The sequence below is a fragment of the Tachysurus fulvidraco genome, chromosome 19 (genome assembly GCF_022655615.1).
Source record: "Tachysurus fulvidraco isolate hzauxx_2018 chromosome 19, HZAU_PFXX_2.0, whole genome shotgun sequence".
Classification (NCBI taxonomy): Eukaryota; Metazoa; Chordata; class Actinopteri; order Siluriformes; family Bagridae; genus Tachysurus; species Tachysurus fulvidraco.
In genome coordinates this window covers 18,777,032-18,800,604 of record NC_062536.1, presented here as the reverse complement: position 1 = coordinate 18,800,604, position 23,573 = coordinate 18,777,032, and the positions used below count along the sequence as shown (strand labels likewise).

General features: G+C 39.4%; 2 protein-coding genes across 6 annotated transcripts; both read left to right on the top strand.

Annotated features, from left to right (window-relative positions):
* The first annotated feature begins 26 nt into the window (after positions 1–26).
* On the top strand, positions 27–11,686 carry prdm4 (PR domain containing 4). 4 transcript variants are annotated; one of them, XM_027160332.2, is made up of 12 exons: positions 27–136; positions 334–388; positions 3,344–3,465; positions 4,311–4,499; positions 5,463–6,194; positions 6,605–6,754; positions 6,902–7,020; positions 8,994–9,079; positions 9,162–9,289; positions 10,062–10,487; positions 10,762–10,930; positions 11,011–11,686. In XM_027160332.2, the coding sequence occupies exons 3-12, from the start codon at positions 3,345–3,347 to the stop codon at positions 11,315–11,317; spliced, it is 2,427 nt and encodes an 808-aa protein (XP_027016133.1). In that variant the 5' UTR covers positions 27–136; positions 334–388; position 3,344; the 3' UTR covers positions 11,318–11,686. The 4 variants fall into 4 exon arrangements, with proteins under 4 accessions (XP_027016133.1, XP_027016135.1, XP_047660242.1 ...); XM_027160334.2 differs by having other exon boundaries at positions 37–388; positions 8,994–9,070; XM_047804286.1 differs by having other exon boundaries at positions 37–388.
* A 471-nt stretch (positions 11,687–12,157) lies between these two features.
* Positions 12,158–23,444, top strand: akr1b1.2 (aldo-keto reductase family 1, member B1 (aldose reductase), tandem duplicate 2). Of its 2 annotated transcripts, none has more exons than XM_027160388.2 (10): positions 12,158–12,648; positions 17,189–17,356; positions 17,448–17,564; positions 19,201–19,278; positions 19,360–19,482; positions 21,559–21,665; positions 21,758–21,839; positions 22,474–22,557; positions 22,647–22,729; positions 22,821–23,444. In XM_027160388.2, exons 1-10 carry the CDS (start codon positions 12,583–12,585, stop codon positions 22,861–22,863), a joined length of 951 nt encoding a protein of 316 aa, XP_027016189.1. In that variant the 5' UTR covers positions 12,158–12,582; the 3' UTR covers positions 22,864–23,444. The 2 variants fall into 2 exon arrangements, with proteins under 2 accessions (XP_027016189.1, XP_027016190.1); XM_027160389.2 differs by lacking the exon at positions 12,158–12,648 and adding an exon at positions 16,085–16,254.
* Positions 23,445–23,573: the final 129 nt, after the last annotated feature.

The following is a 23,573-nucleotide window of genomic DNA, read 5'->3' as shown; positions in this document are numbered from 1 at the left end:
GACTGTTAAACGTTTGGTTTAGGGCTTTTATTTTGAATTCTGATTACCCTGGCGGAGTCGCGCTTACATTATAGCCATGTTATTGTTTTCTTCTGATTGTTTTTTTACTAGAAATATCTAAATTTTAAACTTGATCGTAAGTATATTTTAAAAGAATTGGGCGTGGAAATGCGTAAATATAGATATAAGTTTAAAGAAGCGTAGAATTGAACACGAGCTTTATGGATTTTATGCTTAAATGAAATCCTGTGCATTTATTATCCATGGAGCTTTGGGCTGTTTTAGTTTAAGTGCTGAATTAAATTTATTTATTAAGGAACTTTTTTTTTTTAGTTGTAAAAATGTAGCTAGACCTCGCAGTGCCATATGTGAAGGAAGAAGCTTTCAGGTAAGAGATGCTGTTTTGTTAAAATTAGTTTTTATTCATACACGTGTGTGTGTGTGTGTGTGTGTGTGTGTGTGTGTGTGTGTGTGTGTGTGTGTGTGTGTGTGTGTGTCTCAAGTCAAGTCAAGTCACCTTTATTGTCACATCACCACAGCACATGTGCCATGGTGAGTGAAATTCTTGAAATTGCAGAACCATTTACATACAGTAGTTAAGAAACATAAATTAAGAACAATTTACATACAGGTGAAAAATGTGCAAAATGCTCAGTACCAGGTGAAATGTGCAAATGTGGAAAAGATGCAATGTGCTCATACATAGTCAGTACACAAAGTGTACTACTAAACATATTTACAATACATTACACATTATATACAGTATTTACTTATACGTATATATGTATATGTATATATTAGTCGTGGCCTAATGGTTAGAGAGTCGGACTCGTAATCCTAAGGTTGTGGGTTCGAGTCTTGGGCTAACCACGACTGAGGTGCCCTTGAGTAAGGCACCGAACCCCCCAACTGCTCCGCGGGCACCGCAGCATAAATGGCTGCCCACTGCTCCGGGTGTGTGTGTGTTCACTGCTGTGTGTGGGTCAAATGCAGAGAACGAATTCTGAGTATGCGTCACCATACTTAGCCGTATGTCACGTCACTTTCATATATATATATATATGTATATGTAACATGTTGTGGTGCAACAGACTATACAGATACAGAACTGTCCTGTGGTACAGATAGCTTATTGTCAGATAGATTATTATATTAAATTAAATGCAGTGTGTGTGTATAGTCCAGTATGTATAGATGCAGTATGAATGCAGTGTGTGTGTAGTCCAGTGTTGAACTGTTGAAGTTAGAGTGCAGTGTGTAGCATACCATGTTGTGGAAGTATGCTGTAGGCTGTGTTAGTTATGGCTGTTAATTAGTCTGATGGCCTGAGGGAAAAAGCTAACCATCAGTCGACTGGTGCGGGATGGGATGCTGCGGAGATGTCTTCCTGAGGGGAGCAGAGAGAGCAGACTGTGGGACGGGTGGCTGGAGTCATTAGTGGTCCTCCGAGCTTTTCTTATAAACCGCCTTGTGTAAATATCCTGGACGGAGGGAAGCTCACCTTCAACAATGTGGCTGGCAGTTCGCACGACCCTTTTCAGAGCTTTACGGTTGCCAGCGGTGCTGTTTCCAAACCAGACGGCGATGCAGCCCGTCAGGATGCTCTCTATAGTGCAAGTGTAGAATGTTCTGAGGATGCTGGGGCTCATTCCAAACTTCCTCAGCCCTCTCAGGAAGAAGAGGCGTTGATGTGCCTTCTTCAGCACTGCGTCAGTGTGTGTGGACCAGGTGAGATCCTCACTGATGTTAACACCCAGAAACTTGAAGCTGCTCACACGCTCCACAGGTGTCTTGTCGATGGTGATGGGTCTGTGTTCTCTGCTCTGTCTCCTGAAATCTACCACCAGCTCCTTGGTCTTGTCAATGTTGAGTGAGAGGTGGTTCTCCTGGCACCATTTAGTCAGGGTGCTCACCTCTTCTCTGTAGGCCGTGTCATCGTTGTCGGTGATCAGGCCTATCACCGTTGTATCATCGGAGAATTTGACGATGACGTTGGAGCTGTGTGTGGCTGTACAGTCGTGTGTGTACAGGGAGTACAGGAGTGGGCTGAGGACACAGCTCTGAGGAGCACTGGCGTTGTGGATCAGCGGGGATGAAGTATTGTTGCCCATTCTTACCACCTGATGTCTGCCTGTCAGGAAGTCCAGAATCCAGTTGCACAGAGATCTGTTTAGTCCCAGAGTCTGGAGCTTCGCTACAAGTGTGGCAGGCACTATGGTGTTAAATTCTGAGCTGTAGGCAACAAACAGCATGTGTGTGTGTGTGTGTGTGTGTGTGTATATATGTGTGTGTGTGTATGTGTGTATATATATATATATATATTGTGTGTGTGTGTGTGTGTGTGTATGTATATATATATATATATATGTGTGTGTGTGTGTGTGTGTGTGTGTGTGTATGTATATATATATATGTGTGTGTATATATGTGTGTGTGGGTGTGTATGTATGTATGTATGTGTATATATGTGTTTGTGTGTGTGAGTGAGTGTGTGTGTGTGTGTGTGTATATATGTGTGTGTGTGTGTAATTGTGTGTGTATATATTTAAACCTTATGCAGCTTTAAATTAAAACTTTTATTAATAAACTTTTGCCACATCTTATTGTGCTTCTGCCCCCTTTTTCCCACCCCATGTCCCAGAACCATGGACACACCCTTTGTTTGTTTCTCTGTTTGTGATGTTCTTGGTTACAGATCATTATTTATCTTAACAGACCGATAATGTAAAAGTAAACGAACTTGTGACTAAACAAAACTCCACCTTAAGCACAATTTGCTCACGTCACAGGAAGACGAACATTCATGATTAAGATTTGCTGTAAAAAACATAACGATGGGAGAAAAAGCTTTTTTTCTTTACTCCGTATTGTCAGTCGTTCGATTGAGAAATCCAGGACTCGGAGTCCCAGAATGCAGTGCAGCTTCTCCGTAAGATCATTACGAGCCGTCGAGTGATATGTTGTGAATGTTAAAGCTTTATTAGATGATGAGTTTGAGCATGAAAAGCTGTAGAGCATTAAAGCACCGCTGCATCATTCTGCTCTCTTTTTAAAATTTCTGCACATTAATGAATAAATTTGTTTGTCTGTTTCTGTATTTTGTTTGCATTTGTTTGCATATGTATCTATCTAGCTGTTATTTATTCTCTCCACAGTTTAACTATACTTTTATTTCTACTTTCTTTAGTTTTACTGACATCCAAATGATTAATTCAGGTTATTATTGCACGTGTTCAGTGACAGTAAAAGTATTTCTCCTAAAGACGAGCACACACACATTGCTCTGCCTGGACTTTTTCCTTTAATATGTCACAGATCTTTTTCTCTTTTTTTTCCTGCTCAGAATGAACGACATGAACCTCAGTCCGGTGGGCATGGACCAGCTCAGCGTGTCCTCTGTCAGTGCCAGTCATTTGGGGCTTCCTACCTCGCCCACTCACAGCCACAACCCCATAACCACTCCAGGTCAGAGGAACAAACCGAAGAAGTTCCCTCTGTGCATTGTGCTATTAGAGGAAAATAATCAGCGATGAATCTTCTTTAATCTCCATGAAGTTAATCATTTTCCTCATCAATGTAGGGGGGGGAGAAAGAGACAGAGCTACACAAAGTGGAGGATACAGAGAGAGAAAGACCTACAAATAGAGAGACAGACATACTGTATATGGAAAGAGATTATAGAGACAGACAGACAGACAGACAGACAGACAGAGAGAGAGAGAGAGAGAGAGAGAGAGACGGATAGAGGGGGTTAGTGAGGGAAAGACTGTTTAGAGCTGCTAGATCGTGTTTGATGAGCGTTAGCTGTAACAGTAAACTATAAACCGAAGGATGCGGTGAAAATGAAATGGAATCACAGTTAAGACGAGCTGATTTTTTTTTTTCTTCAGTAGCGGCACAACGTAAAGTGTTTTATTCCTGTCGTGTATTTCTGTAATAAAGTACCTGTATCATAACTAACACACACAAACATACACACACACAAACATACACACACACACACACACACACACACACACACACACACACACACACATTCATTTACAGCTTTTATCAACTTTTTTTTTTAATCTTATTTTATACAACTAAGCATTTGAGGGTTAAGGGCTTTGCTCTGTTCTCTCTCTCTCTCTCTCTCTCTCTCTCTCTCTCACACACACACACACACACACACACAGACAGACCTACCTGCTCAGTTGATTAGTTTTGTGTATATATATATATATGTATTTGATCAGATTTTATTCAAATATTTAAAATGTCGGGGTTTGTTTCTCTGACTTCAGACGATCTCTCTGCTCTTTCCACAGGAATGCCGGTGGCTATACCGAGCCTAGGGCCGTCTCTGGGGCCGCTGCCCTCTGCGCTCTCCCTGATGTTACCCATGGGGCCATTAGGAGACCGAGGAGTGATGTGTGGACTTCCAGAGAGGAACTACACCCTGCCTCCTCCTCCGTACCCTCACCTGGAGAGCAGCTACTTCAGACATATTCTACCAGGTGATAAACTACATACACACACACACACACACACACACACACACACACACACACACACACACACACACACACACACACACACACACACACACACACACACACACACACACACACACACACACACACACACACCACAATAGTTGACTTTACTACCATACACCACATGCAGAGACTAAATACAAAAAAGTGTATGATATTTTATAAAAGTGTATATATTCTGTAATAATAATGATAAATATTGAAGAATAAACATATTGATGAGGGATAATTAATTAATATTAACGCTAATTCTGATCAATTCTAACGTTAATTAAAAAACAGTTTTAAAGGGAGTTTTAATGTAAATTCAGCTAAACCGTTTCACCTTATTGTTCATTATTAAGACATGTTACTCTCCTCATTCCTCTAATCATCAAATCCTCCTCCTAACTTATTTGACAGCTCTGTCTTTTCGTCTATGACGTCAGGTCCTCAAAATACGTTTTTATGATGTTTCTACACCCGATCGCTTTTATTGTCATGGTAACAGACGCTCCGTTTTCATCATCGGTCTTTTCAGCTCACGACGTTTGAACTGAAACATTTCTTTCCTCTTAAAAGGTTCAACATTGCCTTGTTTAATGGATTAATTCTTGTTGTAATGAATTAAACACATCATTAAGACGATTTTGTGTGGTTCTGAACATGTCCTGCAGGTGGCAGCACATTCAAACAAACACAATGAACCAGATACTGGTTATTTTTCTAAAAAAAAAACAGGTCCTGTGGATTAGTTCATGTTGTACAGCAGAAACTAACCATGTATTTATTAAATGTTTGTGACATTTTACATTTACAGTTAGATGTAATATATTGAAAAGAAGCCCCTTTTTTTTTTTGTTTTTTTTTTTGCTTTTTGCTTTGAGAGCTGCTGTGATAGAAAACTAAACTTCCCAAATTAACACGTACCTGCCGTTTCTGTAGGTATTTTGTCGTACCTGGCCGACCGTCCTCCTCCTCAGTACATCCACCCCAGCAGCCTAAACATGGACGCCACTCTGTCCGTCTCCAGCAGCAACCCTTCGTCTCTCGACCCCTACAGCGGTGCAGGAGGACATTTAGAACAAAGCCTGGTGTCTATAGACTCGCGACAGGCAGAGCTCCACCAGGGTGGCGCTCATGAGGTGCAGCTGGATGCCGGCCTGGCGATGGAATCGCGTGTGAACAGTCCCATGTCTCCAGATGGCATGGGGGAAGAGCTGGCCAACATGGATGGCGTGGTGGTGAGCGCAGACTCCCAGCAGCCCCTCGGAGGTAGGAATCAGCCCCATGAGAGCCTGGAGGGAGGCGTCATGGCTTTGCACGGCCCTGGGCTGGAGCTGCCTGTGGTGATGGAGCAGGAGCACATGAGCGGACGTGTGGGGAGCAGCTCAGGAACCGGAGCTCCTGGAGCTCTGAGTGAAGCTCTACACACTAACGGTGAGATGAACTCGGGTGTTGTCAGCGTAGTGCTTACCGGTGCCATGGCGACGCAGACGCAGCTCGAACCCGTATCGTTGCACAGCTCAGGCATGGGGCTGGAGCCCGTAAACGTGTCCCCAATCACCGCCGAGGTCTCGCTCGGCCCGGACAGCGGCCTCGTCCTGGTCAACTCTACGCTGCAGCTGGAGAACGCCGCCGTCGTCAACAAGAACATCAACGCTGCTTTCACCATTTGTAAGTTCTACAAGTAAAATCTCTGATTAAATTAAAGTAGATTTAAGGTGATGACAGGACTGTAGTTAGACTTTTTATTGAATGAATGAGTTCCAATAGTTGAAACAATCAGTTCTTTTCAGAAATGAAGAGAAAAATGGCGAGAGGAGAAAGAAATTCAATTATAGGCTAAAGTAAGTCTAAATAGTTACAGATAGTAATAAACCTAAATTGTAGAAACATTTTTATTGGTGTTTTTTATTATTATTATTTATTTATTTATTTATTTATTTTTTGGTAACAAAAATTTTACAAAGTGTCCTGCTGCAGGACACAGTGGCAGGTTTTAGGGTCTGTGTTTTATTTTACAGATTGTGTATGTTATCATTTGTTGGTTATTAAGTTAGTTATTAATGCTGTCATGTGTTTAGGGTGCACTTTGTGTGAGCGCTCCTACAGCTCTGACTGTCCCGAACACGGTCCCGCCACCTTCATCCCAGACACACCCATTCAGAGCAGAGCCCGCCTCTCGTTGCCCCACCCGCTGTGCCTCCGAGTGTCTGTAGCCGATGAGCCGAACGGTCAGTGACGATATTTTATACTAATTTCTGCTCTACATGATTTCAGGATGTTTAACTCCTCTGTCCTGGGGATGTGGTCGCTAAGCAACAAGAGACTGTGGAAAGAACACGCTAATCAGACACTAACGTGTAGTCTTATCTCCTCAGGGGTGTTTGCACGAGAGACGATTCCCAGCAGGACCTGCTTTGGCCCCATGGTAGGACAACACTGCAGCAGCGTCGAGCTCTCCGGCTGGACCGATAAAGACACACCTCAGCTCTGGAAAGTTAGTCTTCCTCTTAAACTTTAGAGAATACTAAATTACTTAATAAATTAAAGTGAGATAACATACTTTAGCTTTATTGTCATTTTATACAGTACAATTTACAATTTTTTGCAAGTGCAGACTTTCAGAGAGCAACAAAATAAATTAAGATTTAACAGAGTAAAGTGGAAAATAGATAGAGGATTGCATTTTAGTCTAGTGCCTTGATTATTGCTTTGGGAAAAAAGTAAACTAGTAACTGACACAGCATCCTAAAATTCTCTGGATGATCTCCGTTACTTTGAAACTTCTCAATTTCTAGACGTTTTGCTTTAAGTAACCTTTTTGCAGTAGCTTTTAATAATAATAATAATAATAATAATAATAATAATAATAATAATAATAATAATAAATAGAATGTACATTTCCTGAAGAAAATGTGAATGGTGCTTGCACGTGGCAAATCTCAGCACTCGGTTGCTAGGGTGAAATTTTAGGAATTTCCCATTCAAGTCTATGGGACTTTTTTTGGCCGCTTTTTCGTCCGCTGTGCGAACATTGTTGGTTGGATCACTTATAGAAGTCATAGCAAACCTCTCCTCAATGAGCTGGTCGATTTGACACCTCATTCATGGGTCTAGGACAAAATCTGCAGGACAGGTTACGCGCCGAAATTTTGTCCGGAAGAAGAACATCTCAGCATGCAAGATAATAAGAGTGATGCTTTTCAAGCACCATTAATAATAAACGTTTATTTTGTATAGCAACTTTAAAAGTGACATATAAAGATGAAATTAAAAGATTCACATATTACAGGCACTAAAACTAATCATACAAAAAATAAAAAGCCAATAAATAACAAACAAAGTAATAATCACATAAAATCTACCCTAAAAAAATAAGTTTTAATGTGGGATTTAAAAACACCCAGGGATTCTTTATTGCTAATCTCTGAGGGCAGGGAATTCCACAATTTGGGAGCCAAGGAAGGAAAAGCCAGATCACACATAGTTTTTAGCCGTGTTGTTTGGACAGTTAGAAGACCAGCTTCAGAAGAGCATAGAGAACGTGTAGGAATGTCGGGGGTCAACAGCTTGCACAAATATCGAGGGGTCAAATTATTCAAGGCCTTATAAGTGAGCACGAGAATTTTAAAATCAATACAAAAACTAACAGGAAGCCAGTGCAATTTTTCCAGGATAGGTGTGATGTGCTCCCTTGCACTGGACTTAGTCAGAATTCTAGCGGCTGAATTTTGTACCAACTGTAATTTACTTAGGGTAGCTTTAGGAGCTCCAGCCAGCAAAGCATTACAGTAATCAATACGTGAAAAAACAAAAGTGTTGATTAAATTTTCAGCCACGAAGTTGAAAGTCAACATGGGACGTATTTTGTTTCTGAGATGAAAAAATTATGCTTTAACAGTGTTACAAACATGCTGGACAAATGTTAAATTGGCGTCAAATATCACCCCCAAATTTCTTTCCCGTTTAGTTTGGAATTGTAAAGCAGAGCCATCCACATTTAAGGTTATGGATTCTGCTTTACGCAACTGAGTCTTGTCACTGTTCAGACAAAGAAAGTTATAATCACTTCTGGTTTATTTGCATAGAGCTTTTAAAAGCCACAAAGCGGCTTTACAGGAACACAAACATTAAAAAGAGACCAGAGGTGATGGTGGTGAGGAAAAACTCCCTGAGACATCATGAGGGAGAAACTGTGAAAAGTGAAAGCAGTCGTCATCTGGGTGAAAAAAACTATGAAAAATCACTATGAAAAATCTCGTCTTTTATGATTCGTTCTTTTAAAGCTGTACAAAATCAAATAACTAAATCAAATGTTTGAGAAAATTTTGTTTAAAAAATTATAAGTAAGATTGTATTGAATTATGAAGTGTTAAATTCCTTTACATATGGAGACTTTACCGACATTTTTCCCTTTATGTCTCATTTAAATTGGTTATTTTTTGAAACAGATGTGTTTTTGTTTTTCAGATATTCCACAATGACATCTTGGAGTTTTGTATAGTGACGACGGATGAAAACGAATGCAGCTGGATGATGTTTGTGAGGAAAGCGAGGTGCCGTAATCACAGGTCTTAACGAATATAATCTGAGTCCCAGAGGCTTTTCACTTAATTTCCTTGTTTTTGTTTTCTGCAGGACGACGGAGGAGCAGAACCTGGTGGCGTACATCGATAACGGGAAGCTGTTCTTCTGTACGTCCCGAGAGATCCTCCCCGAGCAGGAGCTGTTCTTTTATTACAGTCGGGAATACAGCAGACTGCTGGGTAAGACGGCGAGACTGTGAGGATCTCATACATTTCTGGACTTCAGAATGATTTCTGAAGTTCATGCTTTAGTTCTCAAAAGCTATTAGATAAAGTCGCCTTGAAGTTAAAGAAGTCAGCCGGAGCTCCAGCTGAAATTGGACGAAGCTATGGTTCGTGACCCTCAGCGTTTTTGTCAAATAAAAGACATAATTTTTGTCAAGTAAGGTGTAATATCTGAAAGCCTCACCCACGAGTCAGGTCCTACCCACGAGTCAGGTCCTACCCACGAGTCAGGTCCCACCCACCAGTCAGGTCCCACCCACCAGTCAGGTCCCACCCACCAGTCAGGTCCCACAAAGCAGTTAGGTCCCACATAGCAGTCAGGTCCTCCCCACCAGTCAACCCCATGCACCAGCTAGCTCCAACCCATCAGTCAGGTCCCACCCATCGATCAGGTCCCACCTACCAGCTAGCTCCCACCCACCAATCAGGTCCTACCCTCCAGCTATCTCACACCCACCTGTCAGGTTCCACCCACCAATTGGCTCCACCCACCTTTCAGTTCCTATCAGTCAACCTACCAGCTACACTCACCATTCAAGTTGACCCTGTCGAATACGCCCTATGCTGAATGACATTTGGGACACCAATCGGCAGGAACTGCAGAGATAGAGGGAGAGAAGCGATTGAAGCCAGCAAAGAACATAACCAAGTGCATGCAAAGCTCGCAACCAACAAACTCCAAGTGACATGCAAGCCTATAACGTTATTTCTGAATCCCGTCCTGCAGGCGTCCCCCACGTTCCAGAGGGACAAATCTGCCACTGTGGAAAAGAGTGCACCTCCTTCTCTGAGTTCAAAGCTCACCTCAGCAGCCACGCCCACAGCCACAGCCCCTCCCAGGAAGATCCGAATCATGGTGTACACGGTCAGCCTCACCCCCAGGATAAGCTGACCAGCGAGGCCCCCAGCAGCAGCTCGTCTCCATCATGGCAGTGTCAGGCTCAGGGCGAAGCTCAGTCCAGCAGAAACGGTCAGCGTCATGGCCGAGAGAGGAAGTTTAAATGCAGCATGTGCTCGCGAGCCTTTACCACATCCACCAAACTCAATGTGCACTTCATGGGTCATATGGGTGTGAGGCCACACAAGTGCAGTTACTGCAGCAAAGCCTTCAGCGACCCAAGTAACCTGAGGATGCACCTGAGAATCCACACAGGTACCAGATCAGCACCACAACATCTGTAACAGAAGCTCTTTTTGGAGTCTGGAAGCTTCTGTAGAAATTGTTGAATTAAAAAAAAATAGTTTTTGTCTCATTTTTGTTTAATTCTAGTGATGATGGCATTTTGTGCTTGCGAGTGTTAAGCCTAGCATTACATTATGCTGCCTTTGGATACATCTTGTTGATGCTGCTAAAAAGTTTTGGCCCCGGTCTTAAAAATGGGTACTGTTTGTGATATCTGTCAATTTATTCTACTCTTATTCCAAAGGTCAGAAGAACTTCAGGTGCAATGTATGTGGAAAATCCTTTACCCAGAAAGCCCACGTAGCGTCTCACATGGTCATTCATTCGGGAACCAAGAGCATCAAGTGTGACCACTGTGATAAGACGTTCAACAGGAAACAGGACCTTAAGCAGCACATGTATTCACACTCGCTGTAAGAACATATTTTACTTGACATTTCTTTTCATAACACAAGAAAACAGCTTGTTAACCTCTGTGTCTGTTTTCCTGCAGCGACCGTCAAATTACCTGCCCAAAGTGCGACAAGCAGTTCCTCAAAACCGACCACTTAAAGAAGCACCTCAACTCCCACGAAGGAAAAAGGGACTTCATCTGTGAGAAATGCAACAAGGGCTTCCTGACCAAGTACCACCTGACACGCCACCTGAAAATCTGCAAAGGCCCAAAGACGAGCAGGGGATCGGTTCATGAAGAGGATGGTGAGGAGGAAGACGGCGATGAGGAAGAAGAACCGGACGAAGAACAGGAACGAGATTTAAGAGAACCAGACGAGAGAAAAGATTGTGACATTGGCACATAGGAGTTTTCCTCAGATAAGACTCTGTAACCTCTCACTGTGAGCTGCTTCAACTTCAACTACTAAACTTTATTTACCGTTGATTCAGTTTACGTTCTGTTTTACCTTCCGAGGTGCCAAATTATATGGACGCTCTGGTATATGGAACAGTTCATGAGTATGAGACTTGTTCAGCTGTTCAGATGTTTCTGGTGGTCAGAAAAAAATCACACGCTGTATCTGAAACACTGACATTTTATTGTGTATCAGTTTAGTATGAGGTCAGTTACATTTTGCCTTAGTTGTTATTTATTTGTATGATTTCAGTGAGTAAAGCTACCTTAGAATATGAACTGGGGTCATTTATAAATAAATAAATTTCTATAAATCTTGTTCGCTGATTTTTTTTTCTTCACATTTCCATTTTCTTTCATTGCATAAACAAATTACACTTTTAATTAATGCTAATTATTTTATGCTTCTGTGATTATTATTGTCTCTAAATCCTCTTAAAACCTTTATTTAATAGAATTAATGAAATTCAGAGAAGATAGCTTTAACTAAAAAAAAAAAAAATACCACCCATAATTAGCCAAAGAAAAACAACCATTTGGGTGAAAATATTACAGAAATGTAGTCAACGAATCGTTTGTAAGTTGAAAGAGTCGAATCTTATAGTGAGCTGACTCAAATTACCAAACTCTCTTAAAAGAGCTGGTGGACACATACGGCTTAAAGTCGGTTGGTTTAAGGAAACTATTTCAGACATAGTAGGACAAAGAAAAATAATTATATGAGGTAAATATTGAAAGAAATGTCAATGAACCATTTGGGAACTAAAGGAGTCGAATGCTATCGATGACTCAGAATATCAAAAGATCTGACTTGGCTATAAGAGTTGGAATTTCTTTGAGACGTATAAACACATTCATTCACGGTTATCCGAAAGAACAATTAATGCTCTAATTATTAAAAACCGTTTGGTTTGAAAATGAAAAAATCTGGTTTTGAAGTTGTTTACGAGTCCAAGTGTCGACTCTTAGTTGACTCGGTGTAAAGATTCGGTCGTTCTAACTCCTTCTCACAAGATGGCGGTGCTGTGCCTGATGTAAACTACAGCCTGGGGGTGGGTGTTTCTGTGGGTGTTTCTGCTTTTATGCCTGTAGTTAACGTGTGGTCAGCAGTCAGGTGACACGTCCTTCTTCGCCAGCACTAACTTGAACTAGTTACCTACCTTTAACCGGCTGAATTTATTATATTTCATAATATCTCGATAATATATTTATAAAATGGCAACTTCACTGAAGCTCCGCAACGGTGCACAGATGCCGACTGTGGGTCTGGGTACATGGAAGGTGAGAGTTCCTTTATATACAGTTTGTATTGGTTTTATTGTGAGTAACTTTCAGTCACGTTACATTTTTACTTTAAGTTAAAAATGATTTATTATCGTATTCTGTTCAAATTCTATCGAGCATGAAATCAGAATAATTTTTATTGGGACTAAAGTGAGGAGAAAACAATCAGCTTCATGTGTAAACCTTTAAAGATGGCTGTAAATACATTAATCTTGTGTTTAAAATAATTAAAAAGTGTGTTTTTATATAGTACTATTTTAGGGCAAAATTTTATACTACTACTATTATTTTATAATCATAATTATTATTATTTTTCTTTTTTTTATTAGTAGTATTAGTATTAGTATTATTCTATTATTGTTAGTATTATTATTATTATATATTATTTTAATTTTTATTATGAGTATTATATTATTGTTATTATTATTTATTAATATTCTTATTAGTAGTAGTAGTATTATGATTCTTATTAATTATTGTTATATTCAACATCAGTATATAACTCTATATAAAAGCTAACTAAAAATATAAATAATATAAAAATAAGTATAAACTTATAAAAGTATAAAAATATTATAATAGTCAAGATAAGGTGCAGTCATTAAGATTAATTATTAGCAATATAGTAATACAAATTTACAGTTAAATGTTAACAGATTTTTTTTAAAATAAATAATTGCTTGTAATATTAAACCATTAGGGTCAGTAGTTTGTTGGAACATAACTAATCTGATTTATATAAGCAGATGTAATGATTGTGTTACGCTCGGGTTTTTAATAGAACTGGCTTTTTAATACAGCAGGTTCTAATATGGCAGCTTAAAAAAGGCTCTTGGTGGCTTTTCCAGACTCACCGTTCTAATCTATTTAATATTGTGCGTCAAAACTGCCAAGATCCAATTGGACACGTCACTGATATCTTCACCTGTATAGAAAAAGAGACTGTTCTGAAGACATCATCATACTCCAGCTTTAAAACCAAATCACGGTCAAAAAGGCCATTAAAGTTCTTTTAAAAATCAGAGAGGATCATCCAAAATCCAAGACTGAAAATATGTTGAATCATTAATGATACCGAAAGACTCAAGAGCTGGAGAAGCTTCATGTCTAAGAACCTAAGAGCAAACACGCCATCCAAAAAAAAACTGGTACATAATCTGAGAGATGGAAAAACAAACAAAAATGGTTTTAACCTCAAATACAACAAATCAAACATCAGGGCACTGTCTTAACCAAGAGTCAACAAATAACCAATATATCAATATAAAATTATTGATACGAATGACCGCTTGGCCTGATTTTAACAAAATACACCAATACAAATCATATCACTGTGGAGAAACTCCACCTGTTCTCTCAAACGCGCTCATAACCCTTCAGTCCATCACACAAGGTCTTCAAGCACCTGCCCATAACACAATATCATTACTTCTTCAGCAGATCTTTAATAGATTTGGAGCACAGGAAATGAATGCCATCCTGGCAAGAAGTAAAGGTTATTCTCACTCCCAAACCTAAGCAACTCAGATTGTCTGGATTAATTTATCTGACCATCAACTGTACTCATTATTAAATAGCCATAATAGCTAGTGCTGCACGATTAATCATATCGCAATCGCGATATCAAGCCTGTGCGATTATATGACGTGAAATGCTGCGATTTTATGAAATAAATAATAAATACATGCATGTGTGGACAACCCATTCTCTCTGAAAGCGGTTTGCCTATTTCATACACTACACCGCTATCCGCCAATTAAAAAAAAAGGCCAGTGAGTTTCAGTTCAGGCAGTGGTGCGTATGGTCATGTGACTTTTTCCGGTGTGCAGCGTGGAACGGGTGAAGATGGATGCCGAGCAGACGGACACTGAACTGGTGGCCAGAAAAAATGCTGCCTCTGTTATATGTAGTGTTAATTTACGAAACACAATATGTTCAACAACCTTTTTTTTTCATGACTAAGACGAGAAGATGACAAGACTGCACCACTGTCCAAAAACGCTGACTAAGACTAAATTAACATGCATTATTGTTGACGAAAAAAAGACGAGACGAAAATGTTTTGTATAAAATAAAAACTAAGATAAAATCTCTCTTCATTTTCTACTACAATTGTCTCTGTTTTTTCATCAGCTGTTACGCCTTTAAAATATTCGAGTTCGCGGCTTCGAGCTGTTGCTCGTTACAGGTCTCATACACCTGTTTGTATACACCTAATTGTATTGCTTCCGCTAAAGAACATAGTGCGCTCCGTCTCTACGGTTAGAACCCTGTGTGTCCATGACAACGCTCTGTTTTACATTTCAACGGTGTTTTATAGTTAGCAGCGGTCTGTTATCAAGAAATATAATAGTGTGTGCGTAGAAAAAATTCGTCCACAAGCCGCTCAAAAAAAAAAGTCCTGAGCACAAGTCCACCGTCTAGGCGGCTTTTTGTGTTAAATTATATTTCCTGTCGTTGCGCAGCCGCTTTTATTGTACATGACCGCTTATGTCCCGATGACCGGTCTTTACATTACGATTAAAAGCAGTATCGATAAAGTAAAAAATGTGAAGTTCAGTCAAGTTCGAGTGTGTGCACTGTTTAAGTGTTCTCAACTTCTCACTGATACTTTTGTGATTCGCGGAGTTTTGACAAGTTTTACAGTATAGCCTTGATATTGTTTCTTATTCAAAAGTGGTGACAGAAAAAACTCTTTACCCCCAACCTGAAACCTCCCCCCGTCACAATCACATCATAATCAAAATTAATAATTAGGCTTAAAAGCAAATGTATATGTAAGGGAATCAAGTTTAACAATTAAATGTAATATTGCTCCAAATATTATCTAATGGTGTGTGCAATACCATGTTTAACTTGCATTTAAGTTGGTAATTTACTTTGTGTGTGTGTGTGTGTGTGTGTGTGTATATATATATATATATATATATATATATATATATATATATATATATATATATATATATATATATATATATATACACACACACACACACACAGTACATATGTATATACACTGTACACCTACAGTTTTGATCTTAGGCTTTTCATTAATCAGCATTAATGTGTTATTTTATATTTTAATTTGAAAACATTTTGCATTTGTTTGTTGTTGTTGCTAGTTTGAGTTTAGAAATACAAATTTCAGCATTAGCAGTAATCTGTGTATGCATTTTCCTTGAGAACCAAGCAAGTTGACTCATGATACCATTTGTTTATTATATCGCAATCGCATATCACAATCGCAATATTGACCTCAAATTCCCCAAACAGCCCTAATAATAGCCATTAAGCCATGACATAATGACAATAAAAGCTTCTTGACTTGACTTGACTACTCCAGGCCACATGGTGGCGGTGTTGTGCCTGATATAGTCACGGTACCAATCTACAGATCTGTGGGTATTTAGTTGTTTTCTGCACTTTGTCCCCACAGAGGAGACTCATCATACAGCAGCACAAACCAGCACTAGTTAACTACCTTTAACCAGCTGAATTGGTTTATTTTCTAATATCTGAAACTTTAATTCTTTGAAAATGGCAACTTCAGTGCAGCTCCACACTGGAGCAGAGATGCAGATTGTGGGTCTCGGGTGTTGGCAGGTGAGAGTCAAAATAATGTAGAATGTGGTTCAGTTTTAGGGTTTTCTGTATTTTATTAAGACTAAATGAATCTTGTGCTCAAAATAATTGTTTTCTCAAAATAATTGTTTGCTTTAATAAATGACTAGAAAAGCCAAATAAAACTAAATGCATCATTAAAATAATAAATAAATAAAACCATGTAAATGGAGAAATAACAAAAATCTCTATAGCAAATTCTAATAAATCAAAAAAATGTGTAATGATAAAAATTGATTTAAATCATATAATTAAAGAGTAAATTATTTGTAAGTAATTATACAAAATTAATAATAGGTTACAAATAAAAATAAATAATTCTAATATCGAATAAATGTTTAAAAGAATTTTATTAAATAAATAACTGCTTGTAATATCAAAAAATATGAAACATATGAAAATAGAGAATAAATAAAGTTATATGTGAAAAATTCATACATAAAATGATTTAAATGATTGTTTACTAGAATCCTTAAGTTTACTTTCTTTTATTATTCTTATTTTTTTCTTCTTCTTTATATATGTATTTGATATAAACATGAACCGTCTGTAGCCTTGTGAACCAGAGTTCATGCATTCAGTGATAGAGACTTAAAAGCACTTTTGTACGTCGCTGTGGAAAAGGAAGTCCAATGCCAAATGCTGTAAATGTAACTGAATGCTCTTGATTTTGCATGTATTTGCACGATCGGGTTCATTTGGTTGCTGCCACGTGATTGGCTGATTAGATAACTGCATGACTCTGCAGATATTCTTGTGTTCAACCCTTAATTTCTTTTTTTCCCCTTCTGATTAGCCGTTTTTGTGATAAGACTCAATCGGGTCTGTTTTGTACAGTCAGAAAAGTTAAACAAAGCCTTTTCATTGCGCTGAAAAATAAGTTAGTGTTTATTTAACCCTTCGCTCTCTGCCCCAGTCTAAGCCGGGCGACGTGACCGCCGCCGTGAAAGCCGCCATCGCCGCAGGCTACAGACACATCGATGGCGCGGCCATCTACAAAAACGAGAAGGAGGTCGGAGAAGGCATCCGGGACATGATTAAAGAGGGCGTGGTGAAAAGGGAGGAGCTGTTTATTGTCAGCAAGGTAACACACGCCACCTCTCTCCCTGAAAATGGTGCTTGTTTTACAGACGTAATGACAAACTCACTTGATTTGTAACTCATTCTCTTTGTAGCTTTGGTGCACCTTTCACCAGAAATCAGCAGTAAAACCGGCGTGTCAGAAGACTTTAAGTGACCTGCAGCTGGACTACCTGGATCTGTACCTGATTCACTGGCCAGTGGGCTTTTTGGTGATCTTTTTTTTTTGCATTTACTCAATAAATCTAGAACATATTTCATCTCCGCTTCAGCAACCGTCATAATCATTAAAGTGTAATAACGGTAGCACGAGTTTACGACAGTCCTCGATGTAGTAGTAATAATGATAGTAGAGCAGTAGTTTAATATTAACGATAATAAATAATATAGCAGCAGCCATAATAACACCAGTAGGAGTCATAATAGTTATAGCTGTAATCATAGTAATGACAGTGATGTCAGCGTAATGTAGTAGCAGTGGTGCGAGTGTGTGTATTAATAGCAGCAGTAGTTGTACGAGTAACGAGTATTATTGTAGTAGTACAATAATAGTATTACTAGGACTGGGCGATATGGCTGAAAACTGTATCACGATATCAGTGTTCATATCGGTCGATATCAATAATCATTGATATATTTTTTTAACCCATTTTAAATTAGGACCAGGTGAAAAATATATTACATTTAAACATTTTTATTTTAAACTTAGGGGAGGGCACGGTGGCTTAGTGGTTAGCACGTTCGATTCCCGCCTCCGCCTTGTGTGTGTGGAGTTTGCATGTTCTCCCCGTGCCTCGGGGGTTTCCTCCGGGTACTCCGTTTTCCTCCCCCGGTCCAAAGACATGCATGGTAGGTTGATTGGCATCTCTGGAAAATTATCCGTAGTGTGTGAGTGTGTGTTTGAATGAGAGTGTGTGTGTGCCCTGTGATGGGTTGGTACTCCGTCCAGGGTGTATCCTGCCTCGATGCCCGATGACGCTAGGTTACCAGAGAGCGAGTGCCTTTGTTAATGCACCCAAACTTAATGCACGCAACCTCTGTTTACTTCTGACGAAGAATAAAAATGTCAAATGTTTTATCGAACACATTTTTTATTGATATCGATCCCGTGTCTATCACGATACATATTGTTATCGTTTTATCGCCCACCCCTAAGTAGTAGTAATAGTCGTAAGAGTAACAGTAGTTATGATAGCAGTACTATACTAGTAAAAGTAGCAGTTGCAATAATAGGAATATTAACGATTGTAACAACACTAGAAAGCAGTAGCAGTTGAAGGAATAGTAATAATGATAGAAGTAGCTGCTATAATAATAATAACAACGCTAGTAAAAATAATAATAATATCAGTACATGTGGTAAATGCTGTATTCTCTACATGTTTTTTTTTTCTTTTTTTCAAATTGAATTACTCCCCGGGGAAATCAGTCCTCCTTACGAGTCTAATCTTCTTCATCATCTCTGATCCCTGAGCAATTGTCCCAAGCTGAACACGATTACAGACATCTGGCTGAGCCGCGCCTCGTCGTTCTCCTAGCGACCGCATTAGATTACGGACGAAAGCTTGGATTTGTCGTTAAGAAGTCTCTAAGGGTTTATTTAACATAAAGAAGGTTAGATAGCACGTGTACAAGAATTACGTAGCGTACGCAACGATAAGAAGACGTAAGTAGACTCGGGAAGGTTTCGCCTCAGGTAGCCGACGAAGGATTTTCAGATCAGGACAGATTTCTGACTCCATGATAAATATTTCTTTAAAAGACTTGTGTTTATGGAGTGTGTGTGTGTGTGTGTGTGTGTGTGTGTGTGTGTGTGTGTGTGTGTGTGTGTGTGTGTGTGTGTCTCAGCCTGGACCTGAAGATTTCCCGATGGACAAGGAAGGTTTTACCATCAGCGATGGCACCAGTTTCCTGGAGACCTGGGAGGTGAGAAATCATTTACAGTTTTATTAATAAATGCTTCCCGATGCAGCATCACTTCATTACACACTGACGTTGTTGTTGTAGGGAATGGAAGAGCTGGTGGACGCAGGGCTGGTGAAGGCCATCGGCATCTCCAACTTCAACCGAGAGCAGATTGAAGCCATTCTGAATAAACCAGATCTCAAATATAAACCTGCCAACAACCAGGTACAAGTCAGATCAAGATGTTAGGATACAAACTGCTACAGATCCGATAGGAGTCAATTCAATACCGATTCATTACAATTTGGGGCTTTTTACACCTGGACACTTCACGTGTTTTCTGTGATCCGATAGCTATCCGACGGTAAAAAGACCAGGTCTAAATGCCCTCCGAAACGGTTTGGAGACGGATATAAATCCGATGGTACAAACCCCTTCAGGAGGTGGTCTGGGACGCGTTTCAGATGAAACTGGACAGGTGTAAATGCATGTGGTTGTTCAAGCCACATACGTCAGCGCTATACTCCTCCCAAACGGAAGTACGTCACTCGCAGGTGATCTTTCACCCAGGCGTCTCGTCTGGTCTTAAGAGGCGCTGCTGCCGCCAGCGACAATGCAGCAAACAGTAAATGCTGTTTTTTGTAGCAACCGCATACACCAAAGTGTGTTCCATTTCAATTACCCCGGAAATGGGATAAAATATATTAGCATTTTGGGCAGGAGCAGAAAGATCGGATCGATATCCGATTCGCCGAGACGCGTTTATGTGCCCTGATGTAAATGGGACAGTTTTAACAAATCAGATAGCTATCGGATCAGAGACAACACATGAAGTGACCGGGTGTAAAAAGGCCCTCAGAGTCATTTCTAACCCAATAGGATTCAATTCACTACTGATCTGTTATATTATGATTCACTTCTGATCCAATAGGATTCGATGCACCACTGATTATTACAATTTGATTCGCTACTAATCCGATCGGATTCAGTTTGCCACTGATCCATTCCATACGATTCACTTCTCATCCGATACGATTCGATTCACTACCGATCCAGTATGATTTAATTCACCACTGATCTGTTAAAATTTGATTCGCTTCTAATCCGATCCTAGGATTCAGTTCACTAATGAAACAATAAGATTCGATTCACTTCTGATCCGATTCGATTCCCCACTGTTCCCTTACAATTCTGTTCGCTTCTAATCTGATCCGATAGGATTCAATTCTTTACTGATCCGTTACAATATGATTCATTGCTGAGCCAGTACAGTTCAGTTTAGGAATATGATTCCATTTGGGCCTGATTTTAATGCGATTCAGTTCGACACCAGAATATAATATAATATAATTTTTTCTCTAAACTTGAGAGATAAAAAGAGAAGCTGATGAAGGAAGGACTGCTCGTAAATGAGAACAGGATCTTGTTTCACAGACGTTCCTTAAATCTCTAAATCCTTTTTTTGTCTTAAGGTCGAGGTGTTTTTTCTTGTTATTCTCCACCCACCTTTTCTTAAACAGCTGCTGTCAAATTAACGTTGATGTCGTTAATTTGTCACCCGAAGCTAAACTACACTGACGGATGTCCAAAGGTCATCTCGTGTTTAGCGATCCGTGTTCCGCTCACGGCAGCTTCATAACTCTCAGGCTTCTGGCTTCGTGTCTCGAATGTGTCTGGAAGTTGCTGCTTTTAGACTCACAGCCTGTGACACGGTGTCGTATCGTGACGTGATGTGAGCAAAAAAAAAACATAAAAAGGAGATGAATTTGTTGTCGTGTTTAGAATAAATCAGCACAAGAAACACCCGGTGATGAGCTGAAAGGGTTAAAAAGGTTTAAAAAAAACAGACAAGGGGCAGATAATGACATTATGGTAGGACTGTGTCTTAAAACACACACACACACATTTATTAGATTATTAGTCTGATGGCTTTTATGCTTGCGTATCAGTTATACCTTTTAATTTTACTCGAGTGCTTTTCTGTGACTTTCTGTGAAGATTAAATAAATCAATCAATAAATATTTATCAAGTGCTTTGTTGTTGAGTCGAATGCTTTTAAACCGTCTGCATTTAAAATCGTCACAGCTTCATTTTTGTTTTGTATTTTCAGGACACGAATATCGAGTCGTTTGTTATCAAATAATAATAATAATGATAATAATAATAATGATATCGAACCTGAAAAATTAGTACAATAAGAAATAATTTTTCAGATGATTTTAAGTCCAACGACACGACGAGTCGTCGCTGATCTCATCTCGTTACTGTCACAGTTCCTACCACACTCTTATTTCCTGCAGATCGAGTGCCACCCGTACCTGACACAGGAGAAGCTGATCACCTTCTGCCAGTCGAAGGGCATCACAGTGACCGCATACAGCCCTCTGGGGTCTCCCGATCGACCTTGGTAAGGGATTTTACTCGACTGTTTTTCACCTGAGAAGTTTAAAGCTCTTTCTGCGGAAAAACAAATCATCTGCTTTTGTTTTTAACGTCCAGGGCTAAACCGGAAGACCCATCGTTGCTGGAGGAGCCGAAGATCAAAGCCATCGCTGAGAAACATAAGAAGACCAGCGCTCAGGTAGGACAAATAAAACCAGCAGGTTCTTCTGAAATGAAGCTTGTTGTGTCACATGGTTCAGTTATATGCTGCTCTTTTTATTAATCACCTAGAACCCCTTACAAACCGATCGCTATGGGACGCTCTTGTTGTAGGGGGGCGTGGCCTGATCGTACGCAGGTCACATGACGTAACACCATAACGTAGAAGAACTCAGTGACTTTATACGTGAAAGCTGCATGATCACTGCTCGGACACGTCTGTCTGTTTTTGCTTCCACGTGTTTTGATTTTCGAGCCGATTGATAGATATTTCTACTGCTAACTTTCTAGAATTAATTTCAATTTTTTTTTTAATATATTACTATATATAGTCTTCTTTAATATAAGACTGAGATAATTGTTTCAAAAATGTATTTGAAAGAGAATTTAAAAATATAAGAATCATAAGAAAATAAATGCAATGAAATTTACAATAAAGTGGGAGGCTGTACGAGGTAGAGGTCTTCTCTGGTCTAAAGAAATGTACCGACCCGAAGTGACCCGAATCACTTTTTGTTCTGAGATATGAGAGAACATCCCGGAATCCTCGGCTAATCACGATGTTGCTGTAAAACAAACACGTCTCAAGGACGTTCTGTACGTTTCCACTCCAGGTCCTGATCCGCTTCCAGGTCCAGAGGAAGGTCATCGCGATCCCGAAGTCTGTGACTCCGTCTCGCATCATAGAGAACTTCCAGGTAAGCTCTTAACAGAAATGCTGAAACTCCACGTGAACCTTTATTTATTATTATTAATAATAATATTTTAATTCTCGTAACGATGGCAGGTGTTTGACTTTGAGCTGAGTGACGATGAAATGAAGACCATTTTAAGCTTCAACAGAAACTTCAGGGTTTGTCCCATGAAGTGGTGAGTGTTTTATATTACAGACATCATCCACGCTGTGTCACGTTCAACACGAGCGATAACCTTCCTGATTTTGTCTGTTTTTGTCTAACAGGAGCATCAAGCACAAAGATTATCCGTTTAACGCCGAGTACTGAAACCAGAGTTCACCTCATCGTGCTGTTAGACAAAGCAACGAGATTGTTAAATGATTCATTAGAGTTCGTGCAAAAGTTAGAAACAAAGTTAGAAACATTAAAGTTAAACATTAAAGATGTTCAAATCTCAACTGTAGAAAGTTCACTGTGAAAACTCTGTCAAAAACAGCAGACCTAAAAGCACTTACCTTTAAATCCTCTATCTTTTTTTTCCCCACTTGGGTTTAGTAATTATTCACAGCTCAGTCCTCTCATTTCTGCTCAGACGCTGTGTGAAAGAACGTCGATCGAATGGAAGGAAGAACGATGAAGTGAGAACAGCATCACAATGCTAATGAAATCTAATGAAACACAAACAACGTGTAATTAATTCATTCATTAATTAAAGCCAATCTCTTAGACTGAAAAATCTTTATAGTTCACTTAATGAGAATGGAAACGCGTGTGTGTGAAGACGGAGATTTGAAAAAAAAAAAACATTTGTTGATTTGGTTTGTTTCAACACTCCATGTGTCTATTTACTCTTTGTATTGTCTTTGTGTGGATTGAAAAGCTCTAAAATAAAGCACTTACATCAAGCATTATTTTTTCAGGTGTTTGTTCTTTTATTTATTTATTTGAATTCACATTATTATTGTTTTTGTTGGGGTTTTTTATGTGGTGTTTTACATTTTGTAAAACTGCTTTGTCATGTATTTAAAACACAATTA